The sequence below is a fragment of the Glandiceps talaboti genome, chromosome 7, assembly GCF_964340395.1.
Source record: "Glandiceps talaboti chromosome 7, keGlaTala1.1, whole genome shotgun sequence".
Lineage (NCBI taxonomy): Eukaryota > Metazoa > Hemichordata > Enteropneusta > Spengelidae > Glandiceps > Glandiceps talaboti.
Genome location: NC_135555.1, coordinates 12,001,842 through 12,021,095, shown reverse-complemented (window position 1 = coordinate 12,021,095; position 19,254 = coordinate 12,001,842). Strand labels below are relative to the sequence as shown.

The 19,254-nt window shown below is 34.9% G+C and overlaps 2 protein-coding genes across 2 annotated transcripts; one reads left to right on the top strand and one right to left on the bottom strand.

The window, feature by feature from the left end:
* Positions 1-289: 289 nt before the first annotated feature.
* On the bottom strand, positions 290-5,819 carry LOC144438333 (HAUS augmin-like complex subunit 4). The gene is made up of 9 exons (XM_078127406.1): positions 5,777-5,819; positions 4,720-4,856; positions 4,000-4,131; positions 3,099-3,245; positions 2,384-2,486; positions 1,788-1,927; positions 1,119-1,249; positions 757-825; positions 290-496 (listed from the first exon to the last, which is right to left on the bottom strand). The coding sequence occupies exons 1-9, from the start codon at positions 5,817-5,819 to the stop codon at positions 307-309; spliced, it is 1,092 nt and encodes a 363-aa protein (XP_077983532.1). The 3' UTR covers positions 290-306.
* A 256-nt stretch (positions 5,820-6,075) lies between these two features.
* Positions 6,076-17,339, top strand: LOC144437504 (SUMO-activating enzyme subunit 2-like). The gene is made up of 16 exons (XM_078126446.1): positions 6,076-6,219; positions 7,245-7,328; positions 7,944-8,014; positions 8,622-8,686; positions 9,343-9,443; positions 9,994-10,115; positions 10,625-10,817; positions 11,443-11,587; positions 12,564-12,682; positions 13,509-13,715; positions 14,048-14,149; positions 14,542-14,595; positions 15,243-15,339; positions 15,643-15,748; positions 16,138-16,292; positions 17,058-17,339. The coding sequence occupies exons 1-16, from the start codon at positions 6,076-6,078 to the stop codon at positions 17,246-17,248; spliced, it is 1,956 nt and encodes a 651-aa protein (XP_077982572.1). The 3' UTR covers positions 17,249-17,339.
* The last annotated feature ends 1,915 nt before the right edge of the window (positions 17,340-19,254 follow it).

Here is a 19,254-nt window from a genome sequence, read left to right as displayed (position 1 = left end):
GACTTGATATCCTCTACATATTTGTTTTCTAGGTCTATCCTTTAATGTACAGTATATTGTATTTTCTTGGAATTTGAAATTTTATTTTATAAAAAATAATATACAGTGGACAACTGCTTGTATTCTATCTATTCTGCAAGAATGGTAAATGAAAGTGTCCAAAAAACTTGGTATATACATCAGTGCTTTCCTAAGAAAATAATAGAATTGTTTAAAATTTGCATAACAATAGAGATATGTCAATTAATTTCTCTGAGTTCAGCCAGAGCTCATCACTGGGTGTCTATAGAGTCTTGTAATTTCTGACTAGTTTCGGTCCATGTTTGGTTTGAGTTCAGCCAGGGCCCATCGCTGACTGTCGATAGCTTCCTGTAATGCATGGAACTCTTTGACTAGTTTGTCAAAGCCCATACCCAGTGATTCATAGGCCTGCACAGCCTGAGTCAGTCTACCAAGTTCCTTTTCACAATCATTGATGGCATGATTCATGTGGTACCTGTAATATTTAACAGGCAGAACAGATCTTAGACTGGGGAATAGGTGAGGAAAGATTGAAAGTGTGCCCTCAATGTCCAGTATTTGCCTTCTAATTCTTCAAATGAAATATTTTTTCTAAATGTAATGATACCCATACTGACTTATAGTCGTTACTTTGTCAACAAATATTACATATCCTATCTAGACTGATTGTGTTAGTAATTGCATACAAGAGGGCACTCTTCATAAAATTCTGCAAATGTATGATTGTATACTTACTTGATTTGTTTCAGTGCATCAACAGATTCCTTGGTGTACGTATCACACAGCACATCCGCCTCTAAACAACTGAAGAATGGCAGTAATAAGTTTGCACCACTTAGAAGATTTAGTAAATAAGCATTAACCCACCAGAATTTTTCATTTGAATAACCGACCCATTAATTTACTTGATTTTAAGACAAAAAGTTTCACACCTGGTATTCAACCAAACAGTACTATTTTCAGACATCTTTGATTTAAGTGAACCAATCACTTACTTGATTCTACAACAACCAGATTGACACCTGGCATTCAACCAATGACCAAACAGTACTATTTTCAGACATCTTTGATTTAAAAAGACAGAACCAACCACTTACTTGATTCTACAACAAACAGCTTGACACCTGGCATTCAACCAATTAGTAACTATAATATTTTCAGACATCTTTGATTTCAGGCCATGTTTCTTGATAACTTCTGACAAAACATTGGACCATTCAATTAAGGACTGTATCAGAGAGAGAGAGAGAGAAAAAAAACATGATACTGTACTAATTGGTGGTGAGGATAGCAGGGTTAATAATATTCAGCAAAGTCATTTACCTTATGTTATCTTCACCAAACCTTGACTACCAGTATGATCATTGCCAGGAGAGAAATGAGAAATGGTTGACATTGTCAGTACCCTTCATCGATTATTCACCCATCCCATAATTACAAATGAATAAAAATTTAATTCAAGCGACCATGAAACTTCACATGATTGTTGCAAAAATAGTGTTTGCATAGGGACAACTGACTGGACAGTTTTTTGCATCTGCTTACAAGATTTCACTTTTATTCAAAAACTTATTTCCACGATGATGGATCACTGCCATTGTTTATTCTAGATACACAAATTGAAATTAAGTCTTTGCCAGTATATAGGAGAGGACACTGTAGAAAGAGTCCAATAGGACTGCAATTTTCTTTGCATGTTGTTAAAACAATAATTTTGTATATACATTCAATACACAGTTCTGCCTTACATATCACAAGATACCTACCTGGTAATATTGCCAGAATTTCCTGTCTCTCTTTGCCTTATCTTGTCGTAATTGTTTCTTTTCTTCCTTTAAAACACAACATTCTCTCTCTAACATTGATGGTAGCTGAGTTGACTTGGCAAACGACAGTTCACTGCTACCTACACGTGGGTGATATAAGAAATACAACAGAGGAGTAAGCATTCTACTATGAGACCAAACTATTCCTTCTGGGGGTGTAAGTAAGAGCGAGAACCCAGCAAAATGAATCACCTACATGAAGTATCTTTATTTTTTTTATCAGCTATTTTTTAGTAACTTGTAAAGTACATTCACACATACTTTTCAAAATACTCAACATTCTCCAAAAATAAGCTACAAATATAGTTCACTTGTGACATGAAGTGAAACTTAACATTTCACAGAACGCATACTTTATGATTTGGTCATTGGTGGTATTCTCTGAAGCAGAGAAGGAATGCCACTAGTGCCACCAACAACGGCATCTTTCAGAATAAAACAACGGGCAAGAATAGTATCTCTATTAAGAGACTCGTCACTCATCCACGTTTTGGATTTGATTTCACATAAAAGCAGTGAATATGTTCCAGACTTACCTGATTGTTTCTGTGGTTGATGATAAGTCACCAATGTTTCACATTTATTTCGTAATCTTTCTTCCAACTTAGGAATTAGCCGATGCTCTATAGAATTCAATTGCTGAAAGAGAATATCATAATTACATGTAACAACTCAACTCCCAGACTAAAAACACAGATTTTGACAAGAGCTATAACAAGTAAATACTCCATACCATATTTTACTATATATTTTAATACAACATAATACAACAGAATGCATGACTGGCATACTTGGGGTATTTACACAAGAACTTGCGGTGTTCTTTGTCACAAATTGTGGTACAAATGTACTACTTTCATGAGTGAAGCAAGCAAAGAATGCCACACAAAGTAAACTGCAAACACACTTGTGAATACCCAAAGTAACCATACTAGCACTAAAATGTCTTGGAATTCTGTTATTATCAACATGTACTATACATACAAATGATACATACATTTATCTGAAACAGTACATTTTGTAAATACATAATTGTACATTATTGATTTGAATGGTGTTATTCTTGGACACCTATGGTATATGTCATACTTATGGCGAGGAACCTTGATAAATTTATGAGGCACTCTGATTGAGTTTACCTGCTTACGCAATATGATACTTAAAACATACTGTTAGTTATTGTATTTATGAATGTTACTTTCTGTAAATCAGAAATACAGCGTCCATTGAATCCAAAGTCAACTAGTTTACCTTTCTATGTGGGTTATTTCTATTGATATCTTCTTTAGTTAACCCAAGTAGTGCAGTGTTTGATGTCTCTCCTTTTGTGGTTAGATCACAGTCTAAATAATTACAGACTTCTGCTGAATACAAACAGTGCTTCACTGCATCATAAAACTACAAAATGAAATAAAAACATTCACATGATTCTTTCTGACTACCGATTGTTTAAATTAAACTTGGCAATATACTTTCGCAGACTAAACTCTGAAAAAGTCAGTTGGTATTCAACACCAGAATGATGGCAGCAAATAAAAACATGTTTAACTAAAGTCTCATGCTTGCTAATAAAGTAATGAATAAAGGTTAGGAATTATCCCGATGAGGCTCTGACTTGTGTATTGAGTCAGACATATTTGGTCGGTAAGACTGTTATGTTCTCAGTCAGAGATCCAGCTGCTTTCAGACTTGCGATCAAACACTGATGCCGACACTTTGGAAGTTGATGCCAATTTCTCCAAAACATGTAAAGTTTGTCAATAAATCAGCTCACTTCTCCCCAACCACCAATTACAAAGGCAACTTGTCAAATGATTTCCAATTAATTTTTTGAACAGCGCAGCTCAGGAAGACAATTTTTGCCTCAAAAACTTGAATTCCGGGTTGTGAATGATGAGATGTGTCCCGTTGTAATTTGAACAATGTGCATCTATTAGACAAAGTATAATATTACCTTATCATTGGGGTCAATACTGGCTTGTCTGAAAAAGTGCCCACTATCTCATTATTTATTGGAATCCATATGACATTGTAGTTCTCAAGTATGAGAGCAGTTGGATCTCTGACTGAGAACAGTCATATCAACTCCGTACTCTAGTCAGAGACTCCTTGGACTGGTTAGTAATATGATAACTAAAAAATCTCAACAAACCTGTTTTGTGTCTGTACTTGGTGCAATATCATGACTGTCAATCTCATAATCCATAATGAACTCCTGTAGTTCAAGATGCAATAAATGTAACTGAAGATAAGCAAGCTTTTCTTGCTTTAAAGTTTCTTCTGCCTGGAAGAAGAAGAAGAAGAAGAAGAAGAAGAAGAAGAAGAATAGAAATGTACATGAATGTTAATCAGCAGGTCAAAGGCCACTGGAATAAACAGAATGATAACAGTGAAGAAACAATGGTAAAGTCAACTGAATATGCAAAACACAAAGTAATCACTGATTTAAGATCCTTGTGTTTCTTGTAATTCTTTCTGTTCATGTAACATTGTAAAATTGGATGGGCAAAATCATTGTGACATTCAAGTAGGTAGTACTTGGCCACCTCTGAGAGGTTGTTGCCATTTAGGGTCTTGGTCAGCCAGTCCATCCACTTCCAACCAGTGCTGACAGAACCCTGTCTTGCCCTAGTCTGAGGCAACTCTGACTTGAGTATGGAGTCAAGTTGGTTTATACCACTATGGTTTGATCATTGAAGTACCACCCACTATGGTCTGAGTCTGTACTCCATAGTTGCCATGGACTACATTTGCCCCACATGAAAACCTGCAGTGGGAACCAGTTTTCACAATGATGTGTATGAAAATAACAGAAAGCATAGCAAATAGGATGTTGTGGAATCACCAGCTAGGAAGTCTGAGAGTATCTTACCTGTATGCGATCCTTCTCTACGTCCCTGCTAACACCAGTATCAGTCAGATGTTTCGACAATGCAGTCAGTAATTTGACAAATTCCTTATTGTGCTCCACATCATAGGCATTAAGATGAAGGGGCAGACTCATGTTGACTGTAAACAGTAAAAACAAGGTTATAAAAAATTCAATCAAACTATAAATAGACCAACTAATGTTACATGTACAATCATTGCAACAGGCAACATTTATATCTCTTATAAATATCTTGGGAGTGTAATGACTTAGAATGGATAGAACAGCATTCAGAATTGAATCTTATTTCAGTTCTACCATACTTTCCTTTCAAGGATGTTACATAGTATAAATAGAGTAAATTTAAAATAAAAAATATTCATCATATTTTAAAATTTACACTTAATACACCATGGATGTACATCCATGGTCCTACTGCCTAGCCAAAAATTAGACTATTTGATGTAAACCAGGGTTTCAACTACGTTTCTAAGTATACATTTGAAAGTGGGCTGTAGGACCGACCCCACAGGTGGCGATGGGGGAAAGTGTCAATGTAAAATCAAATAAATATATCATTGAACGGGTTCAATTTTGACGACAGGCGACATCCACACCACTAAACACGTTCAAAATAGAATCATAGATCAACTGATCAAGTTGATGCAATGATGAACCTTCTTGAAGCTGCACCTTACAAATGTAACTCTTTGGGAGGCTCTTCTAAATGCACACGTGTGACGACAAAATCTGTGATTTATGGGGTTTCTCGTCACGTTGCATGGCTATTCGTGGAACAGGTGATTATGTTGCATAATTTGAATATTTTACACCTGTCATGGTAACGAGACAACGCTAAATGTTTATGTAGAAGATTGGGGTGAACTGAAATCAATCGAGTTTGTGCCAAATACACGATCGGATTTTGAGGGTTGTCGGTCTATCTATGTTTACATAAATATCTCGGCGTATCCTATTCCAGATTTTTTGAACGTGTCACAATTACAGATAAACTTTAGAATTAATATCACTGAAGGTAGGAAATATTTAGGATGTTTACCTTTCTCAGCCAAGTCTTGTGCACTTCTTATATCAGACGCCATGTTGAATTTTCCCGCTATGTTTATGTCCCAGAATGCATCACAACTAATTGCCCTCTTTCCCAACCAATTTAAATTCAAATATTTATTCTTCATAACTTTGTATATGATATTTTGCGGCGGGAGCGATATATATCAATATTTTGTTCAAAATATTGATTCAAAATCCTTATTTGAACTATAAGAATGATATCTTTTACTCTTGACTATACACATAACTGATAATTATATTTTCGTCTGTGTAAGGACTGTTCACAAAATGGCAGCCAGCACGAATGGTGTTTTGTCCAAAGAGCTGGGTGAAAATGTATCAAACAGCAAAGTTCTTGTTGTTGGAGCCGGTGGAATAGGTTGTGAACTCATCAAAAACCTGGTTCTCACAGGATTTCGGTGCATTCATGTGGTGAGTTATAGGCTATTCAGGTAACCCGACGGATCTGAATCTCTGTACCACTGCCTAGTGAATCATGACATACGCAATGCACGTGTGTTAGTGTTGTGACTGATACAATAGATGGCTGAAGAACACTGTCACACTACTGTAGAATAGTAATCCTGATGTAATACACATGTATATCTAGTGTCACAGTGCGCATTACTTTTTAGAAAGATCTCTTTCAGTAGTCGATTTACGAATATGCCAGTGAGTTATAATTAAATTAATGATAGTTTTCCCTTGCAGTTTGGAAAGAAATAGAAATAGGAAAAACCAAAGTAGTAGTCAATCAGTAAGATATTATAAAATTATCCAGTTTTTTTGTACAATCAGGTTGCAAGAAATTCATTTCAATTTATCATTTTATTATCATTATCAATTTATTATTTATTTGAAAAAATACAAAAATATAATAATTCACTGAAGAAATATTAAAGGTTGCAAAAGTACAGAGAAAGAAAAGGAATGGATGTGATGATTAATAAAATATATATTTAATAAATAGTTTGTATAAACTGGTTATTAAATGTGAGCTATACGGTTATTGGCACAATCTACCTACAATTTATATGTGTAGATAATATTGCTGCCTCATGTTTGAAAATATTTTGAGGTACATTGTACATTTCTACTTGAATTGTAACATTTTTACAAGGCTATCCATCCTTGTTATAAATTTGAAAGTTTCAGGTCAATTTTCTAAATTCAGAATTTAAATACTTTTTGTTCATCTCGTTGAGTAAAGATTTCTCCAGTGCTGTCCACATGCTAGAGAAAGCACAGTGTTAACACTGTATTTTGTGGACAAATGAGGAAATGAATGTACCTTATTCACTATCTTATTTGTCTGCAATTACTGGTAGTATACATATGTACAGATCCACTAAGGGGATTCTCGAGTGTCTTCCTGCTTCTACCCATAGATCTTGTATGATTTAATGCATGCATATTACCTATTGTGTAAAGTACTGTCTCTGTTTATTCCCTTACAGATTGACCTAGACACGATTGATGTCAGTAATTTGAACAGACAATTTTTATTCCAGAAGAAACATGTTGGCAAGTCCAAGGCTCAGGTCAGACACTTAGTCTGTATGATACAACTGTTGTGCCATGATATTAGCTATGGCTGACCATTAAGATGTATCGTACAGTCTTGTCAAATACTGTCTTTCTCAAATTGTTGAATTGTTCCATTATTACAGATACAGAGCTGATAACTTTAAATATATTTTTTTGATGAAATGATTTAGTCCTTTAAAGCAGACAATGAAATGTTTGTAAAAGAACAAAACATTACATCTTTGACATAGATTCATAAATGAGGCCTTTTAAACAGAGAACAATTATGATTTGGTGCATGACAATTCAACAACGCATTGTAATTGAAATTTTGGAAGAGATAATTTTCAAAGTTTGCTAGAAATTGTTTTGGCTCAGTAAATCTGGCTGAAAATCAGTGCCTGTGTGCCTGACACCTCCCCCCCCCCCCACGTTGCCAATTCATTCAATATTTTATCATTAGAATATTAAATCAAGCTATAATCATTTTCATATTTGAAAATAAGCAGTACATGTAGATACTATGTATATAATGACATGTGAACATTATCAGTGTACTGGGAAACAGAAAGTAACATTTCGTAATTACTGTTTTATTGTTGATATCAATCCACATTTTGTCTTTCCAGGTTGCAAAAGAAAGTGCTCTACGTTTTAATCCAGATGTTAATATCAATGCCTATCATGATAGTGTCATGAAGTAAGTAAATGTATGATAGAAATTTTTGTCAGAGCAGTTTTCCTTGAGTCTCTGGGATCCATGTGTAGAGACAAAACTGAATGCAAGCATCATTTCAGAATAATGTGAATATGAAATTATAAATAGTAGGATGTAGAATTATAACATTGAAAGTGGGTTATTAGAAATTTTTACATGAATGTGTTGTCATTGTTTTGTTCAGGGTAGTAAGTAGGTAAAATATACCTAAGGTCACACAATGTAGTCTGTAAGGTATGCCATGACAGGGCGCCCTCACAGATCAGTCAACCACTTTCACCAGCTGATGAGGGCAGAGCTACATGACATACCTGACACTCTAGTCCCAATGTTCCTCTGTCAAAATTATGATGGAATGTAAAGATTATGAGGTCAATCTTATCAGATATTTCCTGTGCTCAGCTAGTTTCTTGACTTTTAGAAATATTAATTTCTCTTTTTACCGAGGGGGTATTTGTTTGCAAATAATTAATAACTAGTTGAGTGAGAGAGGATTTAACAGAACCTTTTCGTTGTTCAAGTATAGTTACTGTCAGATATCAGTCAATGGTTAATGTTAATTTTAAAGTTTTCTTTAATTTATTTCCAGGCCAGAATACAGTGCAGAATTCTTTAAACAGTTTAATGTCGTCACAAATGCACTTGACAACAGAGGTAAGGACACTGAATAATTGTCATATCAATGGGAAAATAAAGTACTGTAAAATAGGAAAGTAATATATGGTTACATTGGAACGGTTAATTCGAAACGAATGTGACATTTCGATCCGTCTACTCCAGAATTTGATCATGTAGTAGACAGATCAAAATGTCGCATTTGTGTCCAATTTTTCATTCCAAAGTAACAATATTCTACTGTCTATTGATTCTTGGAACATGAACAATACATTCTCTACTGTATAATACATTTCTATAGCAATGTCAGACTATAATATAATTAATAATACTTAATTTTGCATATAGAACATAGAATTCTGAACGACAGTTAATTTTGATTGAATCCCAACTTAAATTCATATGAATTGTTACAATTCTTTTGAAAATATTTAAAAAGTAATATATGAGAACAAAAACAATTTTACAGTGTATCAGTGATCAGATTGTGAAAACTGAAAGGCAGATCAGAGTCATCGTCTTATGGCACAAGACATACATATTCTGATTTGTGTATTTTACTGTTCTTTACCATTTCTTGCCATTCAGAATTACATAAATATTTTCTTAATTAGCATTCATTCAGTGTATATTTGGGTATTTTCCTTCCTACACGATTCATAGTATATTGTCTTTTTTATTGATTTCTACAACAGCTGCCCGGAACCATGTCAACCGTATGTGTCTGGCTGCAAATGTTCCTTTAGTGGAGAGTGGAACTGCTGGGTATCTTGGCCAGGTCACAGTTATCAAGAAGGTATACCAGATAGTCTTATATAGACAGTATTAATATGAAAACCCAGTGCTAACCATCACATGAATGTGTAACTTGAGTTTAACTTAAATGTAATATTTGTGATCAGTGTGTGTATGTCGCATTGAATTTACTGTTCCTATATTGTCAATGGTTTTGAAAATTTAACAAAAAAATAATTTTACATGTAATGGAAGACTGACTATCAAAATTGTTTGTTTTTTTTTTGTTTTTTTTATTATGGGTGACTTGTAATGAGATTGTACACAAAGGCTGAGAGTTGATATATACCAGTTGAATCAACTGGGATCATCTGTTTAGCTCATTTCACATTTTGTACAACACATGTTAATAACACCTAAAAATGCCTTTTTAAATTGACACCCCCTCCACACACACATGCATGCATGCACGCACACACACATACTCATGCATGCATGCCTACATCCGTGCACACATGGACGCATACATGCACACCTGATGAAGAGGACCAACCTATACATAGGTATAGATGCCATATAGATAACTAGTTGTTATTTCTATATTTTGCCAGCAAACAACTGAATGTTATGAATGCCAACCAAAAGCTCCACAGAAAAGTTTTCAAAGTTGTACCATAAGAAACACACCATCAGAACCAATTCATTGTATTGTATGGGCCAAACATTTATTCAAGTAAGTAATCAAACTGTAATAATATGTATTATCTCATGTAATTTTAAGCCACCTCTCATTTTATGATATACATGTATTTATTTCACTCCAGAAGAGTGTTATCAGAATTTCACAACTATTCAATAGTTTCAGTTAGATTCTTGGGTATCATCATTTTTCTGTGACTGTCTTGCACACTGTTGAGTCATTCATGTAACTTTGCAGTAAATACGCCATATTTCAGTTACCAAAATTGTGGTCATTTCAAAACAATGCATCCTCACATTTGGCAAAGTGAGAGATAGAATTTTTAGCTTGGTCACTGACTGTGTGTCGATACATGAAATAGTAAATAAAATGCATGTGATAGAACTCTAGGTGATGTTATTAAAAAGGGCATTACAGTAGTTGTCAGGCATGTTTTCAATTAGTTAGTCGCTAATAAAATAGTGGGAATAATGTGGAAAGTGAGTGACAGTCACTATTAACTTCTGGTAAATTTGTGTTTGGTTCCTTTTTGTTTCTCATAGTCAATTATTTGGTGAGGAAGACCCAGATCAAGACGTCTCCCCAGACACAGCTGATCCAGAAGCAGCCGGTGATGCAGGCCAGTCAGCGTTAGAAAGTAAAGCTGATGACAATGCAATAGGTGGTATTCAGAGAGTATCTACTAGAGGCTGGGCTGAAAGCACTGGCTATGATGCTGTCAAAATATTCCAGAAGGTGAGACAAAGTTAATTATAAAACTCAAAGTAAGACTGATGATAAATGGACACAAGGCTTGCTACCAGCTACATAAACATTGTTTAAGACATTTTTTTCATATTGAATTATTGTTATATTATTCCAGCGTGTAGAGGATGTGGATCAAACAATTGATAAAACTTTTACCATATACATTGACATACATATAAATGTAGTACGTACACTATTATTCAGATATAATATGAAGATGACATTATGATGTAATTTTTGGTCCCTAAAAAGTTTGGGAAAACAACAAAGTGTCAGATACCTTGAAGCATCTTTGTGCATTCTGAATGCCCTCTACCATACTGTGTCAATGTCAAGTAGCTGCCAAATAAGTGTGTGTACTCTGTGTGTGTGTGTGTGTGTGTGTGTGTGTGTGTGTGTGTGTGTGAGAGTGTGTGTGTGTCTGTTGTAGACTAACTTTAATTGAAATCGAGGCCGTGGTTACGAACTGTATCACTTTAAGTCATAATACGCAGTTGATATTTGAAAGCATCTCATCGTGGTAGAAACTAACACAATCATGATTACATTATTGTCTGATTTAGTACTTTTTGTAGATATCTACATTAAATTCTACTACTTTGTTTGGATACAGCTTTTCTGTGATGATGTGAAATACCTACTATCTATGGATAAATTATGGAAGAAACGTCGACCACCTAATCCTATCGGCTGGAATGATGTCCAGAATATTGCACTTCAACAACAACAACAACAACAACAACAACAACAACAACAAGGTAAATAAAATAATATAAAAGAATTGTATGAATGGTAAGTGCAGATGTGATACACTCGAGGTATGTGCAGGAGTTCTTACAGTGTTCAGTTGTACCATTACAAGTGAACATGTGAAGCTAGTGAAAATGCAAAATACCACAAGTATGAATGCAAATACCCTGAATATCTGCATTTGTACTTATTAATAGGCATAACAGGGTTCTGTTCTTATTCCATATTTCTTTTAAATGTGAAACAAATTCCATCAAAATCTAATCGTGCATTCGCATGATTTTGTGTATTGTTGACAACTTGCGCACTCATGTTGCATGCATGTATGAAGTAATGTTTCTGTTATTGCATGGCAATGCAAATACCAACAGTATGAACACACAATGATGCAAATAATGTCAAATAAATATCTTTTGTCTGTGTGGGAATGTAGTGATATGTAATGTCTTATAATGTTATTGTGTAGTTTTTCCCTTTTGTATTTTATTCCATTGTTATATTATACATGACTATGTGATTTTGTTATGATAATAATAATAATAAAAATGACTTTATTCGTCATGTCGATCATGAAATTTTCGTTGCATTGACAGAAAATAGACAAACTACATATCCACACAGTTTACATTAACTTAAATACATAATCCATGAAAAGTAAAGTTAGGAATACAATACATTATGTGAAATAAAGTAGACCTGCTAAGGGTTTTGGTCTTTGCAAAAAGAGCTAATAACAGGACAGGACAGACCAATCAAATACAGCTACATACATGTGTAACACTTCTTACTTTATACCAGATGATGTCAGGTTAGGTTGGGCAAATTAAACCCACAGAGAAATGTTATGACATTCATGTGTAACCTTTGGTGATAACGGGACAAGTGAACAGATCATAGCCACAGGGAGCACAGAGGGTTAAAACACATACATGCATAACACTTACTTTTCTGCCATTTACTTTATACCAGGTGATGTAAGGTCAGGTGGGCAGATTAAAGATCAAAGATTATGGAGTATACAGGAATGTGCTGAAGTTTTCAAGAAATCTATTGGAACATTAAAAGAGGAGTACAAAGACAGGGGAGAACTTGTCTGGGATAAGGTATTTCTTTTTGTTGTCTTTGGTCTGTATCGTCATTGAATTGACATATGCCCTCAGTGTCTGATCAGTGATGTTGCATGTTTGTGGTTCATGATCAGATGATGTGGCCAATTCTAATTGCTCCAGTAGACATCATGTGATCCTAGCGGAAATTCACAGTTTCTGCCTCTTCTCTCTGGTGCTTGATGGAGTAACATGTCAAAACCCATCGTAAACTTTTTCCAGGAAATCCTATCCTAAGCACTTGGTTTGAGTTGAATTGGTTCATCTCAAGACATTCGTGGCAGTAAGATCTACACTCTGTGACGTTTTGGTTGAAATCTTAGTGGTTTTGGCAAAGTTATAGCCGATTTTTTCTGTCATACAGCCTAACTTGTATCTGGTTTCCACACTCTTAATGTATCAGGAATACATGACAAGCCAACAACTGCCTGCCTTTGGCTTGTGTTGGCCCTTGTTTGAGAATGTTATTTCATTATTTGTTGCTTCGCCACAGTATTGTGGAAAAGTCTGTATATTCCACCAAAGTAAATGACATGTATATACATATTTGATCCTGGCTGCAACATACTTTCTAAACTCTGTCTTTCTAGATGTGCAGTAAAAGTCTTATTTTAAAGCATAATCTTATGCAAGTACAGTTATGACATGTCAATGTTTACATTGTCACAGACGATATGTTTTTATCACAGGAGTTGATGAAAAATTTTTATTTTACAAAAACATAATATCAGAAATTACTGGAAACATCCAATTTTAAAAGAATTACTACTAATTGTGAAATTTAGATAGAAGTAATTCATGCCTCTACGTTTTGCATGGTTAGGATGATCCAGCATCGATGGATTTTGTCACAGCTGCAGCCAACATTAGAGCACACATATTCAACATACCAACAAAGACAAGATTTGATGTCAAGTCTATGGCTGGTAACATCATTCCAGCAATAGCTACAACTAATGCCATCATTGCCGGACTTATTGTCCTCGAAGCTTTGAAAATACTCTCAGGGAATATCCAGAAATGTAAAACCGTGAGTATGTTTTATTTATCATCACTTGGATTCTCCCCAGCCTCACTGGAGTGCTGGTCAGACATAGATTTCCATAACATGAATATTTCATTAGGTTGATTCATGTTCCCTCTCAAGAAATATTAGTCAGTATCTCAAGTGTAATAATCACTTGGGTTCTCCCCAATCCTATTGGAGTGCTGGTCAGTCATATGTATTCGTAAACATTCATAAGGTTAATTAATATTCTGTCATGGAATATGCAGAAAAGTAAAACAGTGAGTTGCAGTATCAAGATTTCACATTGTATTTCTATAATGTATATTAATACATTTTTTCATGTCCATTCTTAGGTGTACCTCAATAAAAATCCTAATGCAAGGAAGAAGTTACTAGTACCATGTGGTCTAGTACCACCTAATCCCAAATGTTATGTGTGTGCTCCAAAACCAGAGGTACGTTCATTTACAGTTGTACCCAAACTAAAGAAATGTTTGAAAGGAAAAGTCCAGCAAGGCTTATTTCTGCCTTTGGTACACTAGTAGTGATTACTGCTATCAACTTACATGATGTTGGTGATCAAATAATACCTTGGTAACTTATTCAACTTTGAAATCTTGTAAAGAAGCCCTACTGCACATCCATGTCTTCAAAATTTTTTGGAATTACCTGCAAGGGTTTGTGGGAAAACCTTGCAGGAAATGACATCATAGTTACCACAATCTCTTTATCTTGAGCCTCAAGTACTGAACATCAGAAACTGTCTATACTAGACCTTCACTCATCACAACATAGTATTTTCAGCTAATTTACTTACATTGTTACTCTGATTTTGTTGGTGTGACAGGTTACAGTGAAACTGAACACAAAGACAGTGACAGTGAAGGTATTAGAAGACAAGGTAAGATAATGGGAACCAAACACATTGAATACTAGTATGCTCTACACCAGTTTTGTCGTCATAGTAACCAATGTCGTCCTTGCAGCAGCATAAGAACATTCCCCCAAAGTGCCACAAGGGTGGACAAATTCAATATGGCTTTTGAGAAGGCAGCTTTGTGTATGCAAGCATATGTGAGAGATTCCAGCCGTTTTTTCATAGGTTGGGACATCCTTAGAGAAACACTTTCCCCAGCAAGGGATATGGAAAGTTTATAACAGATTGGATGTAGTAGAGGTACTAGCCAACAGGAGTAAGGGGAAACTAAGTTTGTTGGACACAGGAAACTGCTCAAATACACTTGATAATTATTAATTATGATGCCTGTCAAAATGCAAGGATTTTGGTTTTCTGGAAATAGACATTCACCCTGTTTCCAAAGTTTGTACTGAAAAATGTATTACTATTCAGAACTTGAAGGATAATCCTTTATTACCAGTGGGTGACAGTCATTCTGATTGTACGCATACAATTTTTTAAAGTTGCAATATTTTGTGAGATCAAATTATAAAGTTTGATTAATTTTGCATGACATACTGTAACAGGACTTGTGATTCAACTATATTTGTATTCACTTTTAAATATTATATCAAAACCTTGTGTTATAGATTTTGAAAGCTGGTCTTGGAATGGTAGCCCCAGATGTTGAAATAGATGATGGTAAAGGTACCATACTAATATCTAGTGAAGAAGGTGAAACCGAAGGTAAGTTTTGATAACAAAGCTGAATTAATTGTCCTAGAGTACTATAGAACCAGATATGCTGTGATTACTTGGGTCCAATGAACTCTGCATTGTGCACATTTCACTTTGAAGACTGGGATGCAGTGACCACTGTATCGTATACATTCCACCGTGGTCCAATTAACGCACCATTGTGTACACTTCACTGAGATTACTCCCTTATTTACTACACGATTGTCTATTATTTTCAAACATTATTTGGTCGATATTTTTATGTGATCAACAACAACTCATTTACCTGTACAATCTTTTTTTTTTCTCCAGAAAATAATGAAAAATTCCTTAGTGACTTTGCCATACTGCATGGTTCTCGGCTGAAAGCAGATGATTTTTTACAAAATTTTGAGTTGGTTGTCAACATCCTTCATACGTAAGTACTGTATTTCACCTCAATCACAAGGAAGTGTGTGTGTGTCGTGTGTGTGTGTGTGTGTGTGTGTGTGTGTGTGTGTGTGTGTGTGTGTGTGTGTGTGTGTGTGTGTGTGTGTGTGTGTGCGTGTGTGTGTGTGTGTGTACTATGTATATGTGGGATGGGTGTACAAGGTGAGGATACATGTATATGTGTATACAACTTACAAGGTGTGGATGAATGTGGATGTGTCTGTATGTGTTCCTGTATGTATGTGTACATATGTGTATGTGTGTACACGTGTGTGTACACTTGTATGCATGTGTTTGTGTGTATGTGCATGTGTGTCCATTCTTTCAACTGCTGTCTGCATATATTCCTCATATCCATCTCATTGTTGTCTGTTACAGAGAAGAAAAGTTAACAGATGACCAAGAGTATGAAATAGTTGGTGACAGTCCAGATGTACCAAAACCTAGTGAAATACCTGAAGATAAAGTTAACCCTGACAATCAAGAGAATAACAAAGAGGAAGAACCACAGCCAGGACCATCAACAGTTACATGTAAGTTGTATGTACTTGTACATGTACACTGAACAGTTTGTATACACTCTGTAATGGTTTATGGCGTAATCTGCATATAAATAAGGGTCAAATTAAGATGACACTCATTATATGACTTTGACCATGTGACACGCTCACAGAGCTAGAGTGTGTATGAAACTACTATTTTAGAGATTATTACAGATTTTTTTATCTCCTAATGTTGGACTATGGTATTATGAATATATACTATACAGGAAAGAAATCTGTATCATGAATATACAGGAGAAATCTGTCACTTTATTTTTGCTTTTGGGGTCTGTATTTGTGAAAATGTCTTGATATACTTCGGGAAGTGTTGAGACATTGACCTGGGAATTAAAGTTAGCCCTTTGATGAAATATAGTAAAGAGAAAGTAAATTGACTCTTCTTCTTTAATTAGATAGACCATAGTGGGTGGAGGGTCTATGGATAGACATACAAATTCTATCAAATCTGGTGAAAAAAGAAAAACTGAGCACTGAACTGTGATGTAGATTTTGGTTGCTTACTACCCTTAATAACAGAACACTTTACTACAGTAGAGATGTAGGGTATATACCTGGACATTGTAAACTAACACACTAAACACATGTATGTTTCTAAAAAGTGTGTAACATCACTTCATTTCAAGGTGATGATGATGATTTGTTCAAGATATATGACATATACCCAGACATTCTAAAATAACAGCCACTCTACACCTCTTAGATTTTCTTATGTTTGTAACGTCTTTTTATTTCAAGGTGATGATGAAGATGATTTGGTCTTGATAGAGGAGGAGGAGGAGGAGGAGGAGAACCAAGAGGCAACAAAGCCTTCAACAAGTAGAAAACGAAGACCTTCAGATGAGGAGGTAGCTACACCTGTTGCTAAGAAACAAAGAGTCAGCCAGCCACAAGAAGAAGATGATGATGATTTGATTATATGTGACTAACTACCCAATACTGCCCAGAATGAGAGATTGTTGGATTTTAACTGAAATCACTAAGTTGTCAAGGATGAACAGAAGTGAGAGACAATATTGAGAGGAAATCTTACTCGTATACAACCCTTAACACTCAAGTAAAGCAAATTCCACTGTGTCAAATTGTATGTTGTTTTCTTATCAGATGTAAAAGTACTCAGATTCAGTTTCTTCAATTGGGAACTTGAAATCCAGACTGAGCATGCTCAAACACAAAGGAGTATGGATCTGTGGTTATCGTAATGCCTAATCTGGAGCTACTGATAAAAGTAACCTCCCACAATTGTCAGGGTAACTATGAATTCGTGGTTACAAACAATGTATCAAAATTGTTTACAATATCAATTCATTAATATTTATTATCACATTTCCCATGATGCAACATTCAACATGGCAGGTTTGCAAGTTCCCTATTGTAATCAATCATAGACAATGCTACCATTTTGCAAAGCAAGTGAAATGGGGATGTAATGAGACATCGTCTGGATCTCATGGAGAGCTAAGTAGAATAATGGTTGAGGTGCCATCTATTATTCACTGTGTACCCAACAACTAACAACATTGTTTACAAATTGACAACATTAGAAGGGACACATACTAGGCTTATACATGTAGTAAAATCAAGCAGTATACTTTTATACTTGAAATGAACACTTTAGAATAGTGTGTGGCACACACTGTGGAGTTGCTTTAATTGGGTGTTCTGAGTTGTATTATTGGTTAAGATGAAGTAGCTGTAACCATGTGTCAGAAACTAAATTCTGATGATTGTACACTCAGTATATATCTGACTATGTATGCAAAACCCATAGAAATAACACTTGACAGAAGTTTAATAGTATACTCTACTCTACTTCACTTTTGGGTTAACTTTATTCCTTGGGGCTTCATGTCATTGTCTATATATTTAGATTTGCATGAGGTGTATTCTGACAGTATATGGAAAATGATTGATGAAGAAGTTAGAATTATTGGATACGTGTGTGTAGGGGTCTTAATGAATCACTGCCTGGTTAACATCGACCACATGTTTTATAGACAGATTTTATACCTCAGCATTATTGTAGGTGTAACAGTAAGTTTGTGACTTTTACTCAGTGAATGAGTGATTGAAATGAAACTAAGATAAAAGAAAGAAACAAGACAACTCAAGACTTGACACTTGCACAAGGTTTCAGTTGTAAAACAAGGTGAAGTTTTCAATATCATGTATGTGATGTGAGAACCATACTGAGATTCCTGTACGGGTGTAGTTTTCATTAGTCCTACAACCATGATATAAAGATGCAGAACATTATGTACACAAAAAGGCGAGTTTCACCCCCCACCCCCACCCCCATCTTCAAGATGAAATTGTTTGTAGCATGTCACTTGTAAGAATTACCATCCATTCTGTAGAAAGAGTAAAATCTCTTGCTGTACATCTGTGTATATTACTAGTATTCACACTCTGAAATATATCCACTGAAGTTTGTTGCCATAAAATTATTTCACAATTGCCAATTTACAAATATTTAACTTATCTACTCCCCCCCCCCCTCCACAATATTTGACATGTAAAATGTTCAAAAGTGTCAATATCATGCCATCAGCTGACAAAAATGATCAGTAACTCTTTCATAAATTTTCATACAAAAGTAATGTAAATATAGCTGATATTTAGTCATATTCATATCAGAAAACATTTTCCCAGATATGCCATGAAAACACAGTTGAATGTATATTTTATAACAAATGATTTGAATATTGATATCATGTATGAATGATTTTCATATGTTTAGGTACATTGTTATGTCATATTTGTCATTTGTTTTTGTACACGTGCTGTTCACTTTCATACCAGTTGTATCTGTACATGAACTCTTTTTGTACAACTTTCATACTGCAGAGTTTTATCTGTACGTGTACTTTCAATTCAAAGTATTTTGTTATTTCTAATTATGATTTCATAAACAGATATCCATTAAACAAACATT

Excerpts from the sequence above, each read along its gene's own strand:
- LOC144438333 (XM_078127406.1), bottom strand. The coding sequence starts at position 5,819 with ATGGCGTCTGATATAAGAAGTGCACAAGACTTGGCTGAGAAAG. Across the intron at positions 3,246-3,999 it reads CAAGTACAGACACAAAACAG|TTTTATGATGCAGTGAAGCA; the intron begins GTTTGTTGAGAT and ends TTCATTTTGTAG. Across the intron at positions 1,928-2,383 it reads TCAACCACAGAAACAATCAG|GTAGCAGTGAACTGTCGTTT; the intron begins GTAAGTCTGGAA and ends ACCCACGTGTAG.
- LOC144437504 (XM_078126446.1), top strand. The coding sequence starts at position 6,076 with ATGGCAGCCAGCACGAATGGTGTTTTGTCCAAAGAGCTGGGTGAAAAT. Across the intron at positions 14,150-14,541 it reads TGTGTGCTCCAAAACCAGAG|GTTACAGTGAAACTGAACAC; the intron begins GTACGTTCATTT and ends TTGGTGTGACAG. Across the intron at positions 16,293-17,057 it reads AGGACCATCAACAGTTACAT|GTGATGATGAAGATGATTTG; the intron begins GTAAGTTGTATG and ends TTTTATTTCAAG.